Genomic DNA, 25,009 nt, shown 5'->3' with positions numbered 1-25,009 from the left:
TTACGGTGTTTGCGAGTTACTTAGAAGTACTGAGAGGTACAACAATGTGTACCGTTCATTAAGAGAGGGCAAGGTACAGTATAAAATTATCGTAAATGATGGCAGTGGAGTAATTAACTAGTACAATATGGTATTTCCTGTGTATCGTTCAATAGGAAACAAAGTAAATCTTCCAAAGATTTAGTGGATTGTATTGTTTGGTAGAAACAAAGTTCTTGTCCATGGTCATGCTTCCTCCTGGGCCATCAAGCTCCACCGCTTCCAACCATTCCCTTTCCACTTTCGTCAACAAGTTAGGGAAAACGGAATCCCTATTGGCAGGGACGCGATGTGATGCTCTTAGGTGGCCGAAATACTAATTGAAGCTCGCTACCCGCCATTCTTTCTTTCCCTAAATCAAACCCTAGCGCTCGAATTCCGCGCACTCTTGTTGTCTTTTGTGCCTACCTCCACTTCCCATGGGTGCGCTGAGCCGCGAGACATGTCTTACCGCCATTGCCATCATCATACAGCCACCAGAATCTCGACGCCCTTAGTTTCCTCCTCATGTTTGCCCAAGCTTGGATGGGAGGAAGAAGACGAATAGTGTTAGGATCGGCATTGTTCCTTCTTAGTTGGGTCAAACCAACTCACCCAAGGCCCCCAAATTGTAGTTTGTGAATTTTTCTCTGGAAGCTTCACCCCTTCAGTATTGCTATCGTTATTTACATATACATGAGTAGATGGGCCTCTAGCTGATGGGCCAGCACACAAACACACACACACACTATTCTATTTACAGCCCAACACTCCCCCTCAAGATGGGTGATAGATATCTATCATACCCATCTTGTCACACGAACGATTACACTCTTTAACACCTAAACCCTTTGTTAAACAATCAGCAACTTGTCCACTAGACGTTACAAATTCTAATTCCAAAACTCCCTCATCCAGTTTTTCCTTGATAAAGAAACGATCCAACTCCACATGCTTTGTTCGATCATGCTGAACTGGGTTGTTAGCAATGTTGATTGCTGACTTGTTGTCACACCACAATTTCATGGGAGTATCCACCGACAACTTTAACTCAGAAAGAAGATTCCTTAGCCATAACAACTCACTCAAACTCACTGACATTGCCCGATATTCTGCCTCAGCAGTTGAGCGAGACACCACCGGTTGCTTCTTGCTCCTCCAAGATACTAAATTGCCACCAACAAACACACAATAGCCTGAAGTTGATCTTCTATCATCAGGACAACTTGCCCAATCTGCATCACAATAGCCTTCAACCTCCAAGTGTCCATTTTTCTTAAACCATAGGCCTTTACCTGGGCTTCCCTTCAAATATCTCAAGATCCTATAGACCGCATCCATATGACCACTCCTTGGATCATGCATATATCGACTCACCATACTGACAGCATAAGTTATGTCAGGTCGTGTATGACACAAATATATCAGTCTTCCCACCAATCTTTGGTATCTTTCCTTATTCACTGGATTTCCAGACTGTGCACATAATTTATGATTTTGATCAATTGGTGTAGAGGCTGGGCGACATCCAAGCATACCTGTGTCACTGAGCAAATCCAATGCATATTTCCGTTGTGACAGAACTATCCCTCTAGGAGATCTTGCAATTTCAATACCCAGAAAATATTTCAACTGGCCTAGGTCCTTAACTTCAAATTCTTTGCTTAGATTCTGTTTCAACCTAGTTATCTCCAAGCAATCATTCCCAGTGATAATCATATCATCAACATAGACAGCAAGGATGGTTATATGATCTCCACTATGATGATAAAAAACTGTATGATCTCCATTACATTGCTTATAGTCCATAGCACACATTGCACGCCTAAACCGATCAAACCATGCTCTTGGTGATTGTTTAAGACCATACAAAGATTTCTTCAATCTCAGCACCTTTCCTTCAGTTTGTGAAGTAGCAAATCCCGGTGGGATATCCATATACACCTCTTCTTGAAGATCTCCATGTAAAAATGCATTCTTGACATCTAGCTGATGCAATGGCCAATCAAAATTAGCTGCACAAGATATGAGAGTTCTTACCGTGCTCATCTTTGCTACTGGTGCAAAAGTTTCATCATAATCAATTCCATATGTTTGACTATATCCCTTAGCCACCAGCCTTGCTTTGTATCTTTCCACCTTTCCATTAGGATTTTGCTTTACTGTATAAACCCACTTACAGTTGACAACTTTCTTTCCTTCAGGAAATGGTACAAGATCCCATGTTTTGTTCTTTTCAAGAGCCTCTAGTTCATCTAACATAGCTTGATGCCACCTTGGATCTTGCTTTGCTTCTCTCCAATCCTTTGGGATTTCCATTGAATCTAGTGATGCTACAAAGGCTTTATATGTGGATGACAAGGAGTCATAGGAAACAAAGTTGGATATATTATTTTCTTCATCACCCTCATCTTGATCTTCAAAACCATACCTTAGTGGAGGTTTACCTGCATTGCTTCTCACACTCTTTCTGACAGCAATTGGTAAGTCAGATTCTTCTCTAACTTCCTCTTCTTCTCCCCTTGACTCCAAAGACCCTTGCTCATGACTTACATCTTTCTCTACCTGATTATCCTCTTCAACTTGTTGGATTACTGGACACCTTGTTCTCCTTGTGTATACTTGAAGATTTTCCTCTTCATGTGGCTTCCTCCATTCTTGCTCCTGTGCAACAGGACCACCCATAGGACATGGAATTGAACCAACCACAAACTTTTCCTTCTTTGATTGTTCATCTCCCTTTGGACCCAATATTTCACCTTCCATCTGTTGACCATCATGACCACTAGTTGAATTATCAAGATCAACGAATAAAGAACTTAAATCTGTCTTCTCACCGTAGAATGGGACAGATTCTCTAAAAGTAACATCCATACTAACAAAGGTTCGTCGTTCTGATGGACTCCAACACTTATACCCCTTCTGGCCAGATGGATAGCCTATAAAGATGCATTTGACAGCCCAAGGATCAAGTTTTCCAACGGAAGGTCTATGATCTCTAACAAAACAAGTGCAACCAAACACTTTTGGTGGAACAACAAATTCATTCTTTCCAAATATCATCTCACATGGTGTCTGCATTCCAAGTATCCTTGATGGCGTGCGGTTGATAAGATAAGTTGCTGTCATTACTGCTTCACTCCACAAGAATTTAGGTACATTCATAGCATACATCAATGAGCGAGCTGTCTCCAAAAGATGACGGTTTTTTCTCTCAGCCACCCCATTTTGTGGAGGAGTATCAGGACAAGAAGTTTGATGCAATATTCCTTCTGATGAAAGAAAGCTACTAAATTCATTGTTTATATACTCCCCGCCATTATCAGTTCTAATAAACTGAACTCGAGCATTAAAATGATTTTTAATGTATGCATAGAAATTCTGGAAGCATTTAAACACCTCATCCTTATGCCTCATAAGATATAACCATGTCATGCGAGAGTAGCAATCAATAAAGGTAACAAAATACTTCATTCCACTCATAGAGACCATAGGTGAAGTCCAAACATCTGAGTGAATTAGCATAAATGGTAACATACTTCGGAGTCCTCTACTCACATATGATGTTCTTGTATGTTTTCCATACTCACATGCATCACATACTAACTTATGTTTATTCACTCTACTTAGTTCTGCTGGAAACATCTTACTCATAGTTTCAAAAGATATATGCCCCAATCGACAATGCAAAAGTAATACCTTAGCCTCTTCTTTACTTGTAGAAGCCATCAATGCAAGACATACATCTTCACTTGTCTCCTTTCTATCCAAATACCAAAGTCCATCACGCCTGACGCCAGTCCCAAGTTTCTTCCCTGTTTGCCTCTCCTGAATTAAACAATTCTCACGATCAAGGGATACCCGACAATCCATATGATCAACAAGAGAACTTATTGAAATCAAATTCACTGGAAAAGAAGGGACATATAACACTGATGATAAAGTGATTGAAGGAGTACATTGTACTGTTCCCTCTCCCTTAACTGGGCATGATGTTCCATCTGCAGTTTCAATTGTTTCTTTTCGTGTAAATGGGTATGGTTTATATGATGCAAATTCTCCACACATACCCGTGACATGTCTGGATGCACCCGAGTCAAGTATCCAATTTGAATGAGAACTATTGATTGACATAAATGCTTGGTTTGAGTTACCTGAGATAGAATGAACAAGGTTGGCAACATCAACATTTGTAGGTCCAGAACAACCCTCTTCAAGAGTGACCACATTAGCTCTGTGATCACCTCTATACTCATAGCCTCTACCTCTGTTAGCTCTACCTGCATAACCTCTTCCACCTCTTGCTCCACCTCTATCACCACTTCTTCCTCTTCCATAACTAGGCTTGCGAGGAGCACGACAATCACGCATGAGATGCCCCATTTCACCACAATTAAAACACTCTCTAGTCTCTTTACCTTGTAGCATTGCATAGGTGGGACTTGATGAAGGTGGTGTAGCCTTAGGCAATACTTTCCTCTTAAGCTCATCTTGAGCCATAGCTGCTATAGCCTCATCCAAGGTAGGAAGAGTAGTCTGATGGAACATAGCATCTTTTCTCCCTTCAAACTCTGGATTTAGGCCTTTCAAGAATTCAATAACCCTTCTGCGCTCAATCCATTTCCTCATTTTTGCTATACAATCGGGGTGCTCTAACCCAAGAGGATCATAATGATCCAAATCAGACCATAGATGCTTCAATTCTGCAACATATTCTGCAATAGAACGCTCCCCCTGTCTCAAAACACTTATCTTCTCCTGTGCCTCCACCATTAGCATCACATTTCCTTCTCCTGAGTAGAGATTAGTGAGAGTTTTCCACATCTCACTTGCACTTGAGATGGTCTCAACAGTTGTAGCAATAGCAGGGATAAGTGAAGTCAACAACCATGCTACTACTAAAGAGTTGGTAGTGCTCCAAGTCCTCCATTCTGCACTAGCACTCTCAGGCTCCTTCACTTCTCCGGTGACATATCCTTCTAATCCCTTAGTCTTCAAAATCAACAATGCTCTCCTTGACCAACTTAAATAATTTTTGACACCCTCCAACTTAATATCATTTTGCATCAACTCAATTTTTTGCATTGTTTCAGTATGAGGAATCACTGCATTACTTGTAGTTGGGACCTCACTAAATTTCTTTGCAAGCATGTCCACCAATTTACCCATCACTTGTTCAAGTCCCTGATTTTCCCCCATTTTAATCAAGCAGCACTCAACTAACTGCTGTAACAAAGCAAACTCTCCTTGTCTACACTCCACCAGCAGCACTAACAACAAGCCAACAATTCCTCTATCCTGTATTTTCTTCCCAGTAAATCAGTAGTAGCAGCAAGAACAATCTCGATTACCTCAATCTTGAAGAAGAACAACAGTAACAACAGTCACTAGTGCTTCTTCCCTCAACCACAAGCCACAGTACAGAGTCCACCACCAGCCAACAAGCAGAAGCACGGCTGGGAACCAACTCAACAAGCAGAAGCACGGCCGGGGAACCCACTTGTAGCTGCTGCCCCTCCAGACCTCCCTGCTCAGCTCACGCACCTGCTGTGTGTTGCCGTCACCGCCGCTCGCTGCAGCAGCCGCGAGTGTCCTGACCTGCTGCGCCTCCAGTCCACTCCTACTTGTCCCTGCTCACCGTCCTACACCACCACCAAGAACTCCAACCTCAGCGCTTGCTCCCTCAGCTAGGGTTCGTCGCCGCCGGCCGCCAGGAGCATGGCTCTGATGCCATGTAGTTTGTGAATTTTTCTCTGGAAGCTTCACCCCTTCAGTATTGCTATCGTTATTTACATATACATGAGTAGATGGGCCTCTAGCTGATGGGCCAGCACACAAACACACACACACACACACTATTCTATTTACAGCCCAACACAAATAGCGTTGGACCATGTTGTTAGATACCAAATGTAAATCTCACAAAAAAAACACGTAAATGATACATGGGAGGATTATAGAAGATAAAGTATCGATGTAGTACCTATGTACCTAGAGCTAATATTGAGACAATTATGCCCTTCTCCATCTCCAAAAAAATTTATTACTTTACCCTTCCTACCTAAATACCTATGACAATACTTAAATACCTTTTAAGTGGAATCTTTCATTGTGGAGCATTAGATGTTTACCCTTTTTAGAATGCAAACACCGTAAAAATTGTCAATAATACACATATGATTTCAATGAGAATTTGTATGTTCACAGTGAAAAATGGTAAAAAGCCTACAGAAATCACATAATACAAAAAGTGTACTCCACACCTTAAAAAAACAACAGTCATTATGTAATCTCTGAGACACCAAAGAAATGCTAGCCCAGGGGCGGCGCCACCGCCACCGCTGATGCCAGCAAGCGATGTGATCCGATGCCTGAGCCTAATGATCACGGCGACGTCCCAATGCGCCAGGAGCCCAAGAAGCAGCCGTTCCCGTCGCCGCCCAAGAACATTGACGGATCTAGATGGTGGACCACCTAGCTCAATGTATATATACATGTGTGAAAAGAAATTTTTGAAAAAAAAGCAAAAAATAACTCCCTTATTAGTATATTATAATACACATTTAATCAATTTATATTTCTATATTGTGATGCATATTTAATCAATTTATACTTTTAGTTTTGTTATATAACATTTAAAAATATATAAATTGGATCAACCATATAAGAATTCTACGTCACTGGCTAAGAACCCGTCCATGACTTAATTTGAAACGTCGTCCTCGGGGAAGTTGAGCTTGTCATCAGATGTGTTTCTGGACTTTGGAACGACGTACGTGTTACCATTGTTGCATTCGCTGTAAAGCGTACGTTCTGCATTTCTATGAGGGTTAGTATGTCTCAGCGGGTTCTAAACGCAAAGTGCACGTTGTTTAGTACCACATCGGATAGCGAACACAGTTTTGTATCTCCTCAAAAGGGAAGCTACCGCCGAACGGAGCGTGCTGACGAGCACACCCCCGTTGCTTTGCACGGGTTTCGTCCGAGTCCGGTGGCTGCACGTGCGGAGCGCATGTTCTATGCAATTTCAGACAAATTCAACAACTGAATCATTGCCACCGCCCACGGGCCAAAGGCGAACGACACGTACGTCTAGCATGTCCCCCATCTTTTTTTCCCCGATTTTGTACACACACCTAGCATATCAAAATCATTTTCGATATTGTTTATCATTTTTTTCCTGATTTTATACACACACTTTCCCGATTTTATACACACACCTAGCATATCAAAATCATTTTCGAGCTTGTTTATTATTTTTTTCCTGATTTTATACACACACCTAGCGTATCAAAATCATTTTCGAGCTTGTTTTTTTTCCATCATTTTTTTCCTGATGGTATATTTTCTTTAGTTATGTCTAGTCCTAACTATATGCGTATCAAAATCGTTTTCGAGCTTGTTTAGCGTATTAAAATCATATTCGAGCTTTTTTATCATTTTTTTCCCGACTTTATACACACCTAGCGTATCAAAATCATTTTCGAGCTTGTTTTTTTTCCATCATTTTTTTTCTGATGGTATATTTTCTTTAGTTATGTCTAGTCCTAACTATATGCGTATCAAAATCGTTTTCGAGCTTGTTTTTTTTCCATAATTTTTTTCCGATGGTATATATTTTTAGTTATGTCTAGTCCTAACTATAAGGACGAATGAGATGAAATTTACAATAGTTATGTCTAGTCCTAGTTATGTACTTGTTTTTTTTTACATAGTCCAACAAGCATGATGTTTAATCTCCTCTATATATATGCACCCCCTGTTGGGTGGGAACCAAATCTCTAATACCGATTTCAAGGTGAAGGAAAAGGAAAAATAGAATCTCTCGTATTATGACAATTGAAGGCTAGTGTCCAGTAATCTTGATAAAATTGCTTCTACTTTGATATCTTATTTTTCTAACATGTTCGCCTGTATCCAAGTTAATTCTCCAAATCTAGTACAACTACATTATTTATTACTGATATACATGTAATAAATGTTAGTTATCCCTTTATTTATTGTGATAGTTGGTGGTCAAAATTGGTACTTAATGACCATCAACAGCTATGAATTCTAATACACTTTCCGAGAACTGTAACTCTAATATAAAAATAATATAAAAGAACATAACCATTACAAAATCCTAATATGAAGCGTTGAACAATTTTGATTATCATATAAACGAAAAGCATGTAGAAAAACTCTATTGCTAGTAAATCAGGAATTCATGATGATAGAATCAACTTCAACAAGGTACACATGATAAATTGATAGTATTGTAAACTTCTCTGAATCCTAGGGAGGTAATAAAATTTGATCAATGGATCCTGGTTTCAGCCTTTCAGGGTCAGTACCCACTTGTTATATTGCTGATCATATTAGGAACTGCAATGTTGTTATTTCCTTCAGCGACATCATCCTCATCTGAATCATCTTCACCATGGTATACCCATCGTTTGTAATTTTCATCAAACCCATTCCTTAACAGGTCACTTTACACTTCAGGACGTGTTTTGAACACCATCTCAAGACATCTTCTATACATGCAATGGATCCTGGTTTCAGCCTTTCAGGGTCAGTACCCACTTGTTATATTGCTGATCATATTAGGAACTGCTACGTTGTTATTTCCTTCAGCGACATCATCCTCATCTGAATCATCTTCACCATGGTATACCCATCGTTTGTAATTTTCATCAAACCCATTCCTTAACAGGTCACTTTACACTTCAGGACGTGTTTTGAACACCATCTCAAGACATCTTCTATACATGCAATGGGCATTGTCACATGGATCACCATCTTCGTTCGTACAACCCTCTTTGCCATTGCACAGTCACCCTATTCATGCACATCCAACTTCTATAGAATGACATGCTTCCTTCTTAAAACTAAAAAAATAATAATAACCTATAGCAACAAGCAAACTACTTTTTTTTTTGCGGGGAGCAACAAGCAAACTACTAATTTAGGCTGCATTGCTGCTTAGGTGTCCAGTGCCACAACCATTGTTTGTTTGACAACTAGGGGCTCCACCGGATATGTCTCTACCTCTTGCAGTTGGGGGATCTTTGCCTGGCTGAACTAAGGTTTTGGGTGGGATGGATGTATAAACTAATACCAATGCCAATGTGTCAGGGTTACAGATAAGGTATACCCTCTACCCTTGGATGTATGTTGTATACTGATACGGTATACCTGCGTGTATACGGATGTTTTCGGTACATGTTAAGGAAATCCATCACGTAACAGAAATAGAGTCTACAGATGGAAGGAGTCCTACTCGAACAGAACTGGGTCGTTACAGTATCGCGTGGGGTCCGATATCTCCGAGTTCTACTTGGAGATCAACTGACCCGCGGTATAAAAGGGACCCCCCGGGAGGGCCTAAGGCATCGAATATCATCGCCAACACAACCATCACAGCCTACGAAGTCGAAGCCTGTAGGAGCCAAGTCGCCGGGTGATCTAGTAGGACCAACTTGACTACGGTCTCGTCGGTATCATCAAGTTCCGTTATTCCCTTTGTAATCTGTGGTTTCCATCATATAATCTCGTATCAACTGGATTAGGGCTATTACCTATCAAGGGGCCTGAACCAGTATAATCCCTGTTTCCTGTTTGCTTGATGTCGTACTACGTAGATCCTCATACCAGCGTACCCCAATACCTTCTATATCCGGTCCACGGGTATCCCTTGTCGACAGTGGCGCGCCAGGTAGGGGGACTTGGTGCTCAAGGTTCTACTACTATGTCATCAAGCTTCGTCGACAATAGCGTCAACCCCGGCATCAACCAAGGAGTTTCTACTTCAACAATGCTGGTGTGGACTCAAGTCGGCGAAATCGTCTTCCCGATTTGCACCACGGTGGATCTCGACTGGTCCATCAATGACTAGAAGCGAGAACGCCGTGGTTACAACCCTGGACGACTCCATGTCGAAGGATCCTCCTGCAGAAGTGGAGAACGGAACAACGATGACATCCGAGCCCGAGAAAGATCCTAGTGTGGCCAAATCTTGTCCTTCCGACGAGAATCATGAGCCGACAAGGACAACTTCCGAGGCGACAAGGTCCTGGTGTCCTATCCACAAAACCAGGAAACACACCTTGCAGGCTTGCTGGGTTTTTCTTGACGTACAAGCTGAGATCCGTGCTTGCAAAGAGCGTAGAATTCAACGTACTTCTCCAACCCGTGATGTCTATTGTCCTATTCATAAGACAAGGAATCACGACCTCTCAAGCTGCAAGGTTCTTCTCAGCGCCATAAGGACGTCATCTCCTAAGGTCCAGCAGTCACGAGTCTCTCTTAGAGATGCGGACAAGGAACGAGGAGCGACAGTTATCTCAAACCGATTCGTTGGGGTAATCGACATCGATCCTCACGAGCCGTCAGTTCTACACTTGCTTGAAGACCAGGGCTCATCGTCGACGAGTACACCACGCGATGTGTTTGCTATCGATGGGATCAGCATGTCTACGCGCGCTAACGTAGAAGCGGAGGATCAAGTGGTTACACCGGCCCAGCACATCAGGGCCATGAACGCAATACTGAGGGAAACCCCTTATGATCCTGTTCTGAACGATGATCTCGCACAGTGGACAGAACGACTACGGGAATCAGTGGCTAACCTCAGCAACGCATTCAAGGAGGCCGCTGCCGGAGTACTGCCAGAACAACCGCCAACTAGCGGTGCCAATGGCGAATTACCTGGGCATCGGGCATCAGCTCGTCAAGCCACCCCTCCACCTCGCGGCACCAGCGATCTCCGTGACCATTTGAATGGCCGCCGAGAAGCACGACGCGCGCGAGACAACGAAAATCGTTCCTGACATCGCGTCTCTTCACGACGTCGGGAAAACGAAGAGCGAGGAGGACACTCGAGCGAGAACCGAAACCGTGATAACCGCCACAACTGCCACGAACGCGATGATCGCGAACAGCGGATGTCGGGCGATACTGGTCGAGGACGCCGCCATAACGATGACGACGACGGAGATCGGCACCGGGACAACAACGGTGAGCGACGACAGGATTCTTGAGAAGCCGGACGTCATCCTCGTAATCGTACACCGGAACCAAGTGACTCATCATCCTCGTCATCAGACAGACATCCACGGAGGACATACGATCGCTGACAACCCACCGCCCCCGGCGGCGGGTGTAGAGCTTTCAGTCGTGCTCTACGAGATGTCCGATGGCCTGAGAGATTTCGACCGGGAGAAATAGAGAAGTACGATGGGAGCACCGACCCTGAGGAGTTCCTTCAGGTCTATTCCACAGTACTCTACGCTACCGGAGCCGACGACAACACATTGGCGAATTATTTGCCGGCGGCGTTGAAAGGATCTGCACGTTCATGCTAGTCCACCTCCCACCATACTCGATTTCTTCGTGGGCAAATCTGTGGTAGCAGTTCGTCGCTAACTTCCAAGGAACTTACAAGCGCCATGCGATCGAAGACGACCTGCACGCGTTGACACAGAATCCACGTGAATCATTGAGGGACTACGTTCGACGCTTTAATGAGTGCAGGAATACGATCCCCAAGATCACCGACGCTTTTGTGATCCGCGCTTTCAAGACTGGTGTCAGAGATCACTACACCACCTAGGAGTTGGCAACAAGATGAATCACAACTGCTCGAAAGCTATTCGAGATTGTCGATCGATGCGCTCACGCGGACGACGCACTGAGACGCAAGAGCAACAAGCCAAAGATGGGGGGAGAGAAGAAACCAGCCAAGGACGCACCCGAGTCAAGTAAGAAGAAGAGTCACAAGAGTAGGAAAAGGAAAGCTCAAATGGAAGTCCTCGTAGCAGAGTACGCGGACAAGCACAAGCACCCAGACCCACAAGGCGACGACATAAAGAAAATATGGTGCCCTATACACAAGTCGGACAAGCACTCCCTATAAGCTTGTTTCGTTTTCAAAAAATCGCTCGCAAAGCAACTGGCATTGGAGAAGGGCAAGCGAGTACGTGTAGTCGAGAAGGCCGCCGAAGCAGCTACTCAGGACTCGGACTCAGCATACCCAGACTCCGATCTCCATGTCTCACACATCTTCGGAGGTTCCACGGCGTACTCCTCAAAGCGAGAGTACAAGAAAGTGGAGCGTGAAGTTTGTTCAACATGGTAGGGGGCTGCGCCCAAGATGAAGTGGTCTGAGCAGAAGATCGAATTCTCAGAAGAAGACCACCCCAAGACTGCTGTCACCCCAGGACGATATCCGATTGTGGTCGAGCCCACTATTCGGAATATCAAGGTCGGACGGGTTCTCATCGATGGCGGCAGCTCCATTAACCTATTCTTCGCCAGTACCTTGGACGCGATGGGGATCCCACGAAGCGAGTTGACGCCCACTGATCAACCCTTCCATGGAATTACTCTTCAGTCATCGTCCAAGCCTTTGGGCAAGATTACGATGCCTATGACTTTCGGCCAAGCAAACAACTTCCGAACAGAGCAGATCACCTTTGATGTCGCTGAATTTGATACAACATACAATGCCATCATCGGGAGAACTGCACTCGCGAAGTTCATGGCCACATCTCACTATGCGTACCAAGTGCTCAAGATGCCCGGGCCAAAGGGAACAATCACTATTCAGGGAAATGCAAAGCTGGCGGTGCAGTGCGACAAGCGGAGCCTCGACATGGTCGAGCACACGCCCAACCCACCCACCTCAGCTGAGCCACCCAAGAAAGTGAGCAAAACAAACATGACGCCGAAGCCAGATGGTGCAATCAAGGTCGTTCCACTCTCCAGCGCCAACCCTGACAAGACCGTCAAGATCGGGGCATCACTGGACGAGAAAAGGAACTCGCGCTCATTACCTTCCTCCGCGACAATGCAGACGTGTTCGCTTGGCAGCCGTCCGACATGCCCGGGGTCCCCAGGGAGGTGATTGAGCACATACTCATTGTGCGACCCATTGCCAAGCCAGTAAAACAAAAACTGCGAAGGTTTGCACCAGATCGAAAACAGGCCATACGAGAAGAGCTCGACAAGCTTCTCAAAGCTAGCTTCATCAGAGAGGTTCTCCATCCAGAGTGGCTAGCCAACCCAGTCATGGTGCGCAAGGCCAACGGGAAGTGGAGGTTGTGTGTCGACTTCACCGACCTCAACAAGGCGTGTCCCAAGGATCACTTCCCTCTTCCTCGAATAGACCAATTGGTGAATTCAACAGCTGGTTGTGAGTTGTTAAGCTTTCTTGACGCCTATTCCGGCTACCACCAGATCAGCATGGCGAAAGAGGACGAGGAGAAGACATCATTCATCACGCCGTTCGGTGTATTCTGTTACGTTAAGATGCCGTTTGGACTGATAACCGCAGGAAATACTTTCAAACGCACGGTCCAAGGGGCACTTAGCGATCAGCTTGGGAACAATGTCGAGGCATACGTCGATGACATTGTTGTCAAGACCAAGACAAGCGACTCATTGATTGATGATCTCCGGGAAATGTTCGACAACCTCCGACGATATCGCCTCATGCTCAATCCAGAGAAGTGCACGTTTAGAGTACCATCGGGCAAACTCCTAGGGTTCCTCGTCTCTAAAAGAGGGATCGATGCAAATCCCGAGAAGATCAAGACAGTCGAGAATATGAAGTTGCCCACAAGACTAAAGGAAGTCCAGAAGCTAACTGGACGCATGGCTGCATTGAGCAGATTCGTTGCTAGGATGGGAGAACGAGGACAACCCTTCTTCGCTCTGCTGAAGATACAAGACAAATTTGTATGGACACAGGAAGCCGAAGAGGCGTTCATCGCACTCAAGCGCTACCTGTCAAATCCCCCTGTACTCGTTGCTCCCCAACCTAATGAAGAATTATTCCTCTATATCGCCGCCACGCCATATTCTGTGAGTATCGTCATTGTTGTCGAGAGAGAGAAGGTGCAAAGAGCAGTTTATTACGTCAGTGAAGCTCTCCACGACGCAAAGACAAGATACCCACAAATCCAAAAGCTGCTTTACGTAGTAATCATGACATCAAGAAAGCTATGCCACTACTTCCAAGCCCACAGGGTCACAGTTGTTTCCTCCTTCCCTCTAGGTGAAGTCATGAGAAACAAAGATGTTATCGGCCGCATTGTGAAATGAGTAGTCGAGCTAAGCCAGTTTGATGTCCTTTTTGTCCCACGGACAGCCATCAAGTCCCAAGTCCTCGCCGATTTCGTAGCTGACTGGACTGTGCTTGAAGACAGGTCGGACAGTCAAACCGACAGCGAAACATGGACAATGGCGTTCGACGGTGCACTCAACAGCCAAGGAGCAGGGGCTGGGTTCATCTTGACATCACCTTCGGGAGATCAGTTCAAGTATGCAATTCACCTCAACTTCAGGGCGACCAACAACACAGCCGAGTACGAAGGACTACTCGCTGGGATAAGAGCAGCAGCCGCACTTGGAGTCAAGCGATTGATCATGAAAGGGGATTCCGAACTAGTCTCAAACCAGGTGCACAAAGACTATAAGTGCTCTAGCCCCGAGTTATCTAAGTACCTCGCAGAAGTCAGGAAGCTGGAAAAGAGGTTTGATGGAATCGAGGTCCGACACGTATACCGTAAGGACAACATCGAACCTGACGACCTAGCACGGCGTGCGTCCAGATGAGAGCCACTCGAACCCGGCATCTTCCTGGATATCCTGGCAAAGCCATCGGTGAAAGAGGCAAACGACGAAGATAGCATAGTCGTCCCCGACATCAGCTCGGGGGCTACAGAGGCAGAACGCGCTGTTGCCGACATTGAGACAACAGACGACTGGCGGACCCCACTCATCAAGTTCCTGAGTAGTGACGAGTTATCCGAGGACGATGCAGAAGCCGAGAAGATAACCCGTCAAGCCAAAATCTACTATATGATCGACAACGATCTATACAAGAAGGCGCTAAACGGGCTACTTCTCAAATGCGTCTCGTCCGACGACGGCAAACATCTCCTCCTCGACATACACGAAGGGATCTGTGGGTTACACGCCGCCGGTCGCACATTGGTCGGAAAAGCTTTTCGACAAGGGTTTTTATGGCCGACCGCCCTCAAAGACGCTTGCGACATGGTTCAGCGGTGTGAAGCCTTCCAATTTCACAGTAAACACACAAAGCTACCAGCGCAAGCGCTCCAGACTATCCCTCTTACTTGGCCGTTCTCGTGCTGGGGGTTCGACATACTCGGACCATTCCCACGAGGACAGGGTGGCTACAGGTTCCTATTCGTGGCGATCGACAAGTTCACCAAATGGATCGAAGCGACACCCACGGGGGAAATCAAGGCCGACAACACCGTCAAATTCATTAAAGGGATATTCTGCAGATATGGATTGCCTCACTGCATCATAACGGACAACGGCTCCCAGTTCATCAGTGCCGACTTCCAGGATTACTATATTGGATTGGGAGTCAAGATCTGCTTCGCCTCGGTTTCTCACCCTCAGAGCAATGGACGGTCGAGAGGGCAAACGCCATAGTACTACAAGGAATCAAGACCCGTGTCTACGACAGACTGATGTCACATGACAAGAAGTGGGTTGAAGAACTTCCCTCTGTACTATGGGCCATGCGTACCACACCGACAACGTCCAACAAGGAGACACCCTTCTTCCTCGTGTACGGCTCAGAAGCCATGCTCCCCAATGAGTTACAACATCAGAGCACATGAGTACAGAAGTACTCCGACGAGGATCAGGAGGAGCAGCGAAACGACGATGTGAATCTACTCGAGGAACATCGAGAAAGAGTTGCCGTCAGAGCAGCCAGCTACCAACAGGCCTTTCGTTGATACCACGAGAAGCGCATCTGAGCACGCACGCTTTCGATCGGCTACTACGTCCTCCGATGGGTTCAAAGCCAAGCAGGGCATAACAAGCTCTCACCCAAGTGGGAAGGACCGTACACGATCACGCAAGTCTTGCGGCCAGGTGCATTCAAGATTGCAGACGGCGATGGTCGCGAGTTAGCAAATTCTTCGAACATTGATCAATTACGTAAATTCTATGAATAAATTAATAGTATCCATACTTGTAAGACATCTTATAGCTTCAATAAAGTTTATTTTCAGGTAAAGATCACAATCAAAGTGTTCCTTCCCGATGATCCCTTACCACGACGACACCTAGCGTTGAAACCTATCCTCATGTCCCTTTACGCCGTCTTGACAAGGCCTCTGAGGAACCTAAGAGAACTTCGGCTGGGGACGCCCAGAGCGGATAAGGCCTTGTCGGATCATGTAGAGACAAACGACCATGTAAGATCTGGTCATGTAAGAGTTCTCGCCGTGCGTATTAACCAAGCCGTGTAATCGGAAACTGAGTTTTCCAACTTCACGGCTGGGGGCTAGGGTCAGTGCTTTTTCAACCGAGGCAGGTCAAGGGTCCAGGAGCCTTATCCTCCGAGAATGTTTCTCCGACAACAAGGCTGGGGGCTAGGGAGAGTGTATGACTCAGGCGACTGATCGAAGTCACGAAATGAGAAAACACTCACACACAACATATCCAGAGTAAGAAAACTTAGTTAGATAGATTCCTTTTCTATTTAACAAGTGCTTCTTACAATTCATAATTGCTCCAAAAATATTACACGTCTCCTTGAGATAATTTTTACAGGACATAAAGACTACCAGGACGGCCAACGCCAGTCCATAGACTGAAAGACTTTCTCTGCAAGAAAAATACCCCGAGGAGAAACCCGGGTCGCGTCCTCCGGCCCAGAATAGTCAAAGGCTGGGTGGGCTCGAGCCTGGAGCGGCTGGATCTGCCTACCGATGGAGTCGGCAGCAACTTCATACCCCGATAACCCTCGTACTCGGAGGTCATCGATGATATTGATGAAAGACCGAAGGGAGGGAGTTAGGGCGGGTTTGGCGGTCCATTCCGTAATCTTGTCTGGTTGTTCCTCAGGGACAACAAAGACTGGATCTGAATTTTCTATTTGAAGAGGGGCACTGGAAGGGGATGTATCGTGACTTCAGGCCATCCCGAAGTCAGAAACCGACACATCCGGATACCTTTTTAGGTTCCATCCAGCGCAACTCATAGTAGAAGCGGAAGAGATCAAGAAATGGCTCTACCCCAATGTAGGCCTCACAAAGATAGGAGAAAATGCTAAGAAATGCGATAGAATTGGGGTTCAGATGAAGCAAGGAAAGGCTGTAGAAATTCAAGACGAGAAGAAGAAACTCGGAAGGCGGAGGAAGAAAACCGCAAAGAATGTAATCCTCAACCGCAACCATGCGGCCCAGGACAGGTTCAGGGTCAGTACCTCCTGTTTCCCTCTGCATGGTCCCGCGACCAGGGAGGGCACCGTCGTCCTGCAGCTTCTTCAGGGACGCATTGGTGGAGGTGGATTTGTCGAGGTCCATCACTGCCGGAAGATCGCCGGAGAACAGGACAAGATGGGAAAGCTAGGGTTTTTCTACAGAAGCGGAGAAGAAGAGGGATGTTTGAAGGCTGGAAAGTTTTGCAGCAAACGGACTTCAAAATGGATCCCCAAAACTCCCTTAAATAAGCGCACTACTGATGGTGCGAATTCCAAGGAAAGGAGAGAGATGGCCGCCGGAAATTTCTAGGTCCGTTACGCGCAGCAGTTTTCGTACTTCAATTTAAATTCACTCATGACCGTTGAACTTCATGCAATGTTATCGATAACTCTACGTCTCTATGGTTCTCATACCGAGATCGACCAGTTGAGAGCGACAACGATTCCAACATCAGAAGTCGCGATCGGTCACATGAGTTCATTTAAGTAGATGTCGGGGGCTACTGTCAGGGTTACGGATAAGGTATACCCTCTACCCTTGGATGTATGCTATATACTGATACGGTATACCTGCGCGTGTACGGATGTTTCCGGTACATGTTAAGGAAATCCATCACGTAACAGAAACAGAGTCTACGGATGGAAGGAGTCCTACTCGGATAGAACTGGGTCGTTACTGTATCGCGTGGGGTCCGATTTCTCCGAGTTCTACTTGGAGATCAACTGACCCGTGGTATAAAAGGGACCCCCCGGAAGGGCCTAAGGCATCGAATATCATCGCCAACACAACCGTCACAGCCTACGAAGTCGAAGCCTGTAGGAGCCAAGTCGCCGGGTGATCTAGTCGGACCAACTCGACTACGGTCTCGTCGGTATCATCGAGTTCCATTATTCCCTTTGTAATATGTGGTTTCCATCATATAATCCCGTATCAACTGGATTAGGGCTATTACCTATCAAGGGGCCTGAACCAATATAATCCATGTTTCCTATTTGCTTGATGTCGTACTACGTAGATCCTCGTACCAGCGTAACCCAATACCTTATGTATCCGGTCCACGGGTATCCCCCGTCGACACAATGCTATGGTTCTTCCTTCCCAGATCCCAATCCCCGTTCCTCACCGCCGCACATAGGTCACACCCTAGCCCCATTTGGTGAATGGTGAGCAAACCCTCGCTTTGCTAGATCTCTTCCAGTTCCCTTTTCCACAATCATGGACTCATGCCCGACACTCTCCCTATCACGGTTGAGCCTTCCTCATCTTGGAATACGGTCTTCGTCATGCCACTGCTGATGTGTGTCTTGGCCACCAATGATGTGACGATCTACAACCGGGGGTTAGTTGGCCACTCAACAACGACCACCATCTCCACCCTTTCTTTTGAGGTAATTCTATCAATCTCCCTTTTCGAATTTCTATCCATCCTAGGATTTATTTCCTCGCTTAATTTCTATGATGACATTCAGTTAAATATAAATGCTTGCATTGTAAGTTAAATATAGTGGTAGTTGGCACTGCCGTAAGTACATGACACCCATAAACGATGCGCATGGGAATTGTTTCTTACCAAGCAATAGGCATTTTTTTTTGGCGGGGAAGCAATTGCCTATTTGATGAATGGAAACATACTTATAACCACACATAGCAGCATGCAGGAGGTGAAAGAAAAAATTACCTACATCAAGCATCTCGAGGACTCACCTCACCATCACACATAGCAACACACTCTTTTGTGTTTTGTGTTTCACCTTCCACCACACTAACGAAATTACTACTTCGTAGGGGTAGGGGTGGCGTGGCGTGTGCCAATGACCTAACATGGGAAAACGGAAAAGTCCCACTTCACGATTTTTTTTAGAACAACCCCACTTCTCGAAGTTTCGATTTGCTTTTATAAGGGAAGGAGCACGAGTCCCAACCCTCTTAACCCCACCCATCTCTCACCGCCCCACGCATTTCCTCCTCCTTGCCTCGCCTTGTCTCGTCTCCGCCTCACCGGAGAGAGAGGCTAAGCATGGCGGCCACCGCTGCCAAATCCCCCATCTCACCTCCACCCTATCATCAAGTGACTAAATTCGGCCACCTCACCATCGTACCATCACTACCCAGTCATCACGATCGCAGCCGCCGAGAGAGTTAGAGCAAGTTTAATAGTATAGCCAAGTACTCGCTATAAATCATCTATAGTTAATCTAATAACCTATTCATACAATAGTTACATATAAAAATATAATACACCATTAATACCCGATCCCACCTCTCATACACACATAACGTAAAGTTTGTGTTGCAGCTGCCTATAAATATGTAGCTCGTTTTTTTAATCACTTTTTTTTCTTCTCGATATATGGTTATAGCTTATGTATAGCCTGTTATCGTACTTGCTTGTAAGAGGAAAATACCCAGATCAAACAGCTGGGGGAGAGGGGGTTTCACCTAACCACCACACATAAGTGCATAACACGTAGCAGAGCACACTGTTCTGTGTTCGTGTTTGGGATTGGGCGCGGCGTGTGCCAATGAACAGATAGATATTTACGGCGCAACAGAAATCCCCGCATTTCTCGAAGTTTCCCATCGGTCTATTTAAGGGGAGGAGCACGAGACCCAACTCTGTAAACCCCACCGTCCCAACGCATTTCCTTCCTCCTCGCCTCCGACTCAAATCCACCCCGCGTCTCCGCCTCACCGCAGACAGAGAGAGAGAGGCCAAGCATGGCGGCCGCCACCGCCGAACCCCTCGCCGTCGCCGTCGCCGTCGCCCACACCGCCACCGCCGGCACGGACCACTCGCCGGCCCCGCTGCCTCCCCCTCCCCGTGCGTCCTCTTCTCCCCCCATTCCTCATCCCTTCCCCCCTCTCTCGCCCCCCCCCCCCCCTCTCCTCCTCCTGATCGCTCTCGGTTGTTTGTTTTTTCCGTATTTTTCGTTTTCTCGGTTGAATCTGTTGGGTTGGATAGGGGATTTGGGGGTTCGTGTGAGGTGGTGTTGTCCCGATCGGGAGATGATCGGTGGGGTTGTTGGATTACGCGCTCGTCGATTTTGTTCTCTGTTTTTTTTTTCGAGCGTGGCGTTGTGTAATCTGTGTTGGATTGGGTTAGGGAATTTAGGGGTTCGTGTGGAGGTGATGACTCGATCGGAGGATTAATCTGTGTTGGTAGATTGTTTGCGGCGTGGTTGGGCCTTGGATTTCGTTCTCCGTTTTTATCGCGTAATCTGTTGGTTTAGATAGGGAATCTAGTTATGGATTTGTGTGAGGTGATGTCCCGATCTGAAGATGACCGTTGCGGTGGTAGATTACGTGCTCGTAGATTTTGTTTTTGTTTTTGTTTTTTGGGGAGCGTGGCGTTGTGTGTGTCGGTGTATCATGGTCAGTGCTAATGGCGGCGCGGCCTAGGTGCGTTTGTGTGGGTGAATTGGGTAGATTTTTTCGCGGTCAAGGGTGTCTGGTTTTTTGTTGATTTCGTATATTAGTATCTAGGGAGCGGCAAATTTTTGTGCCGTTCTTCCTTAGGATTTGCTATTCGTGCAGCAAATTCCTTGTTCTCAGGTTGCAGTTATTTGTCAGGATTGTTCCTTTTTGGTTTGCAGGATTTGCAACTGACTTGTTTTATAGGGAATATGTTCTGATATTCTGATTACTGTGTGATTGCTCATCTCTCACATTTTGTGTTGGATTTGGATGTTATAGCAGCTGGTTTTCGTGATTATCGCATCAGATCACTACCTGAATATTGCAAACGCTCCCATGTTAGGACTATAGGATAATACATGCTCACTATGTATTTTAGCATTTTGTTGGTGAATAGTTGTGGAGTCCAGGGTCTTGTGAGACAAGGATGAAATAAAGTAATAAACTAATGATTGTTGTGTGCGATGTTGCTTCATGGTCCGTGGAATGGCGGTGCATCCTAGGTGCATTTTTGTGGATGGATTGGGTTGATTTTTCGTGGCCAAGGGCGTCTGATTTTTCGTTGAGTTTCCGGGTTATTCTTCCATGCAGTTTGCTGTTCATGCAGCAAATTCCTTGTTCTCAGGTTGCAATTATTTGTTAGAATTGTTCCCTTTTGGTTTGCAAAGATTGCAGTGAATACATGTATAACTTCTGATATTCTGATTACTGTGTGATTGCTTACCTTGCCCTTTTTGTGTTGAATGTGGCGTTATAGCAGCTGGTTTTTGTGATTATCGCAACAGATCAGTACCTGAATATTAGACTCTCCTATGTTAGGACCATATTATAACATGCATCGCTATCCATTTTAGCATTTTGCTGGTGAAAAAACTAGTGATTGTTCCGTTTTACTTATGCAGCGCACTGCAATTACAAAAGCAAATTGCAAGAGTATCTTCAGCAGGCAAATAAGCAGTTGCCAATCTACTGTACCAAGTGCAAGGGTGAACACCATCAGCTTAAGTTCAAATCCACTGTCATGGTGGATGGTGAGGAGTTTTCATCCACTTTTTGTCATAGACGTGTGAAGGACGCTGAGCAGGATGCTGCTAAAGTAGCCTATGATACCTTGCTTGAAAGGAAAGAGACTGAGACTGATGATACAGATGTGTTTGAGCTCATTGATCAGGTACCTTATTTGAACTATTCATTGTCTTGGTTCTTTACCATCTTTCACATAATCAGCAGTAATGTTTATATATTTGCTCTGAATTATGCAACATCATGTTAACATATCTCGCTTTTTTTTTGGTCTTCATTGTGTTAGTAAAAAATACAAGCACGATTTGGCTATGCTTATATGTGATTCAGCATTACTGCTTCTTTTCTTGAAGTCTGGTTACATTGCATTTTATGTTGTTAACGAAATCATAATTTATTTTGAAGTAAACTGTCTTGTATGTACTGTGCTCTCTGAACTTCAGAACTGAACATTTACGTGTGTATACATTTATCAATAGAGGTCAAAGGCATGCATGCTTAGTTATTGGTTAATGATTATGTGACACTTTGATCCTTTTTAAGCTAAACGTTGGACATGAAGTTCCTAAATGATCAATAAAGGCCTACAAAATCTGTTCAATAATATGTGAATTTTCTTAAATTCCACAATTATCCATTGTCCTGTGGTTTATAATGACAATCACGTGGCTAATTGTTATTTAGATTGAGACAGTATTATGCCATCTCTAATTGCCGATAAAATAGATTTTTAGATCTTGTTTTGACTTGACTCACATGTAGAGGGAACCTAATGTTCACCTTTTAAATTCAAGGACCCTGGCTGCATACCTCTGGCAACTCCTTTTTTTGTACTATTTACATTTTAGAAGCCAGTGAATCAGAGACTAACTATGTACCTTATTAGTACAATCTAACATTTTGGTCTTGTTCTCTCACCTTTTGAAATTTACGTTCAACATTCATAAGTATGAAGACCTCTATCTAACACACATTCCTTTTTCTTCCATTCAGGATGTTGTGTTCAGCAAATCAATTCTTCATGAATATACTACTAAGACAAAAACTGATCAACCAGAATACTCTGTAACCAAGACAGAAGGGTCCGTGACTCCATATGTTTCATCTGTGTCATTTGCTGGGCATACTTATACTGGTGGAGCTGCAAGAAACAAGAAGGACGCAGAGCAGAAGGCAGCTCGTGCTGCGGTCAAGTCACTTTTAGGTAACATGAGTTCCATTCTTCATGACTGAAAAAAAGGATCACCACCATCTTTCTTGAACTGCTTTTATTGTGTGACCAAACTTGCAAGAGTATAAGTTAACAACTAATAGTTCGGTTGGTCTTCCAGCTACAAATTACACTTCCATGGCGAAAATTGTTAGATCGAAGGAAAAGCTCATCAGGGCAATCTCACCTTCTGGGTACAACAAAGGAATCGACAGTAATCCAACAAACAAGAAACTTCCTTTTGCTCCTATAAAATTCACACCCCCTTCCATATTCAAACTATATGGTATGTTTAATTTGGTGTAACCAGCATGCTGTTTTTTCCAGTAAATCAATGCACCAACATTTTTTTATATTTCAAGTGCTAACTGTTGTTAAACCGCTGCTAGATGGAGAAATCGACATGCTTTCTGTGCCACAAGCTCTATTTGCCCCTCTAGTCGCTGCTGAGGAACCCAAAGTCAGACCAGCAGCTGAGCCAGCTTCCAACCCATCTGAGCAAGCTGTCCATGTATCAAAGAAGCACAAGGATAACAAAGTCAGAGGACCAGAGGTCAAGGAAGAAAGAGTTGCACAGTAGCATCTTGCCCTTCACAGCCTGAGGTGATCTTTTTTTAAAATTTTCAGTATCTAGACCATGATTTGGTGCCAAAAAGGAGAGCATGTCTAAAATATACTACCAGATAGAGAATTAGTTCCAACATGAAGTAAAAGAGCTAAAATTACATGAACACCTGCTAATGGAAATAAATATTATTTTTCTTTTTGCCATGCAGTTTCTAGCCTGAATAGAGTGAGCGTTAATTCATCAATAGCCAGGGTGCCGTGTGCTTTCCTGTGATATGAGCTGCACATATAATTTATGTAATTTGACCTGCTTTATTTGGTTTGTGTTTAGTTCTTGATCTTGCTCCATGTTTGAATAAGTATGGGGATCCATTCCAGCATAATCTGAAAAGAGAATTAGTTTTATATTTCTTTTGTTGTAACTATATGATCCAAGGGATTCTGGGATACCATATGCTTTTCATGAAATAGGCCTGTTTGGATTGATTAAGACTCAAGAGTGCTTCAAAGTTTTTCCAGTTAAAACCATTTTGTTGCCTTGTTTATTACTGCTAGTTGAATCCATTTTGATTTTTAGTATTTGGGTCATAGCCTTGCCCAGAAATAAACAAAGCACACGACTAGCAGTCACCATGTAACTCTTCAAAGCCTGATTGAGCCCTTGAAAATCAAAACAAACAGCATTCAATATTTGCTTAATCTCTTTATCCGCATGGGTGTCCATTCACTCTTAGCCTTAGGGTAATATTTTCTTGTAAGATGGAGATGGTCCAAAGTCCAAGGAGCTAGCTCCACCTGCTTGAAACATATATGAAACGGTTTCATCCTGACCAAAAAAAGCTGAGATATGTTCAAGTTCTGATTATGTTGCTTGGAACATATAATGCTGATTTGAGATATTTGTAATGTGCTGGTTAATGTTATGCATGCTGGTTCTGGTAATAATTATGTACTCCCCTCTAGCGTGGATATGGTCCGATACAGCGATTATGGTTCTATCAGTGATCCTGTTATGCTCTCTTTGGAAATATATACTATTCAAAAATGTTAGATTGAGCTAACGGGTGATCTTTTCTGGGCTTGCAGGAGTTTGGATTCCATCTTTCTGTGCTGGAGGTTGACAGGCTTTGGTGACAACATGGTGCTGTGTAGGTGATATGCTAAGCAGCTAGTGATCATCAGTACAATGGGCGGTGTTCAAATGGCATTAGATTGGAGTCTGTTTCCTTTTCTTCTGTAATTAGACCAACAATATCAGTCATGTGGTAGTAGTAGTAGTGGCCGAACAAAACAGTAGCAACGCCATGAAGTATGAACTACCCCCGTCCGTCCGTGCTAGGCTGGTAGTTTTATGGTTGTTATCCACTCTGTTCATGTGTGTTTAGTTCAAAGAAAATCTGTTCCGAGTCGGGATGATCAGCAAATGATTTTGTTCTTCTATGCACTGAGAATCCAGATGCATTTATCCTAATTGCTTGTCTAATTCTCCCTTGTGCTGCATACTATGTTTGTGAAGTTATTTGAGGTTAACGATGTG

The 25,009-nt window shown here is 44.6% G+C and overlaps 1 protein-coding gene across 1 annotated transcript; it reads left to right on the top strand.

The window, feature by feature from the left end:
• The first annotated feature begins 19,878 nt into the window (after positions 1-19,878).
• Positions 19,879-24,972, top strand: LOC4345448 (double-stranded RNA-binding protein 4-like). Its single transcript, NM_001422549.1, has 6 exons — positions 19,879-20,079; positions 21,575-21,843; positions 22,689-22,899; positions 23,027-23,191; positions 23,295-23,508; positions 24,559-24,972. Exons 1-5 carry the CDS (start codon positions 19,977-19,979, stop codon positions 23,483-23,485), a joined length of 939 nt encoding a protein of 312 aa, NP_001409478.1. The 5' UTR covers positions 19,879-19,976; the 3' UTR covers positions 23,486-23,508; positions 24,559-24,972.
• The last annotated feature ends 37 nt before the right edge of the window (positions 24,973-25,009 follow it).

The sequence above is a fragment of the Oryza sativa genome, chromosome 8 (assembly GCF_034140825.1).
Source record: "Oryza sativa Japonica Group chromosome 8, ASM3414082v1".
Lineage (NCBI taxonomy): Eukaryota > Viridiplantae > Streptophyta > Magnoliopsida > Poales > Poaceae > Oryza > Oryza sativa.
The sequence above is the reverse complement of the archived record's forward strand: the minus strand, read 5'-3'. Positions and strand labels throughout refer to the sequence as shown.